Source organism: Phoenix dactylifera, unplaced genomic scaffold (assembly GCF_009389715.1).
Source record: "Phoenix dactylifera cultivar Barhee BC4 unplaced genomic scaffold, palm_55x_up_171113_PBpolish2nd_filt_p 001859F, whole genome shotgun sequence".
In the NCBI taxonomy this organism is placed as follows: domain Eukaryota; kingdom Viridiplantae; phylum Streptophyta; class Magnoliopsida; order Arecales; family Arecaceae; genus Phoenix; species Phoenix dactylifera.
Genome location: NW_024069149.1, coordinates 22,823 through 25,000, shown reverse-complemented (window position 1 = coordinate 25,000; position 2,178 = coordinate 22,823). Strand labels below are relative to the sequence as shown.

Sequence of the window (2,178 nt, the reverse complement as noted above, 5' to 3'; positions counted from 1 at the left end):
GGGCATAGCATCATTCTTATGCAAACATGGACTAAAACAACAATTATTCTAAAATCTAGTATGGTGTTAGGCATCATTATTGCTGGATTAATTTACCGCTTCAAAATGATAACAAAAGAAGAACATAAAAAGAAAATGAAAATAAAGCCTCGATAAATAACATGTAGGAGAGAATAAGATTACCACAATGAAGTGATCATCTTTTCCATAGATCGATGAAACATGCTCGATAAATTGAGGGTTTTTCTCTTTCCCTGTCGGAGGAGCCAAAGAGAGAGAGAAGATAAACAAAAGGTTTGTGCAAACAAAGGAATACTATCTTCTATGGCAATAATTTAGATTTAGGATTAACAAAGCAAATAAAGAAATAGTAAAACATGTGGTTCAATCTTTTGCCATATCCACATATAGAGACATTAGAAGAAAGCTTCATATATGTTCGAAAAGTACAAAATAAGCAGACTTTGCAAAAGTTTTGCCAGCTCTCGGAGTCCTAAGATAAAAAGATGATCTATAAAAGCTCTGGAACGGGCAAATATATATACATGCATGCATGCACACTATAAAAACAGTTTGTGCAGGAGCTCCATCCTTAAAACCCTAGTGGGGCGTGAGCCTTTAGGCCTCGTAGTGGACATGCTAAGAGGCTTGAGAAGAGGCTTGGCACTTAGAAATCCTCTAAAAATAATAAAATAACATTAGTCAACCTTGAGCTATAGCATACTCTGTTTAAACTATTTAAAATATCAACAATCACTTCGTTATTTTTTAATCCTAAAACTCCCTTTATCCATAAGTATGACAGACCTTTTGACCTATTTACAAATAAAATTTGGACCAATTTGAATAAAGAGAAACAACAAGATTTTTCCAAAATGGATATCTTGGAACAAGCAGCTAAGGTTGGGGACTTATTTTTGTTGCAAATATTGATCATTTTGATTTCTTTTAGCAAATGTGGCCATTAACTTAATTGAAGTCTTAGAAGGAAAATATATTGAACTACAAGGAATCAGTTACAAATATGGAAATACACATACTATTGCTGTCTTTGGAGGTCCTAAAAGTCAAGATAAATATTTTTGTTTCCTTTTATTTTATCAATAAATATTTTAGACTTTGACATTAATGGTTCTAAGGTGTGTTAGTCCATTACGAGGAAGCCCTGCAAAGAAAAGCAGCCAGTGAAAGCATTAAAATCACATACTTGAAACTTTGTTCTAATAAGTGGTGTAAACTTTCAATTTCATGACTTCTGTGGATTCTATAATTTTTCTACACGGCCATAAAAGTAACAACGTAGGATGACCTTGTAGTAAATACATCCAAACATAGCATCAAGAGGATTGCAGAAGAAAGCGAGAGGAAAACCTTGAGGAGTAACAGATGAGTAGAACGGAACGTTGATGGCGCCCTCCACATGTCCTTTCTCAAAGTCCTCCCTCATCCTTATATAAATCCAATAAATCAAACAATAGTAAGAAAGCAAGAAGAAGAGAAATTAGAAAGAATTAGAATTTCCTCAAAAAAAGCAAAGAAAGTGAACGAAGTATTCCCCTCCCTTGGAAAGACAACAGATCAAAGGAGGCGACAGACCTCACGTCCAAGTAACGGTGACCAGAATTCAGGAGTTTCCTGGCCTCATGGGCATCGACACTCACCAGTTCTTCGACACTGCATCAATATCAACTATGAAATTAATAGAAGAGAAAAAGAGAGAGGAAGAAATCCAAAACTGTTTTTTTGCTAAAATCCAAAACTGTTTTCAGAAACTATAACTTACTTCCTTTGGCTTTCCATGGTGTGAAGGGCTTTGTCACCTGTCTTCACTTGGGATCCCTCTCACGCTTGTTCCCTCATATAAACGTCCAATGAAACGTCCATCTGATTTAAACTTTTATTATTAGCTATAGTACTTTGATAAATAAATTCACAGCTTTATGGATATAGTTTTCCTGTTCGGTGGCTAGATCCTCACGTTATGCAAAAAGTCTACCATAAGCCCCTCGCCACTTTTTTTTTTTCTTTTTGTCATCGTTGACCCAAGTTGACATGGACGTGATAGCTTCCTTTTCTTATTAAACCTACTCGGATTCTTTTAATTTGTCTCTGTCATTCGAAGGTTGGCATTGTCAGCTCAATCGAGGCTCTTCGGGAAGATTTTCCTTTTCGGAAAAT

At 35.5% G+C, this 2,178-nt stretch overlaps 1 protein-coding gene across 2 annotated transcripts in view; it reads right to left on the bottom strand.

Annotated features, from left to right (window-relative positions):
- The window catches only part of LOC103723015 (rhodanese-like domain-containing protein 17), a 19,156-nt gene extending 17,256 nt beyond the window's left edge, over window positions 1–1,900 (bottom strand). For both annotated transcript variants that reach the window (XM_039122898.1, XM_039122899.1), the window contains exons 1-4: window positions 1,784–1,900; window positions 1,597–1,674; window positions 1,372–1,448; window positions 184–254 (exon numbers count right to left, since the gene is read on the bottom strand). In XM_039122898.1, the coding sequence (XP_038978826.1) occupies window positions 184–254; window positions 1,372–1,448; window positions 1,597–1,674; window positions 1,784–1,800 (243 nt within the window). In that variant the 5' untranslated portion in view covers window positions 1,801–1,900. The remainder of the gene's footprint in view (window positions 1–183; window positions 255–1,371; window positions 1,449–1,596; window positions 1,675–1,783) is intronic.
- Window positions 1,901–2,178: the final 278 nt, after the last annotated feature.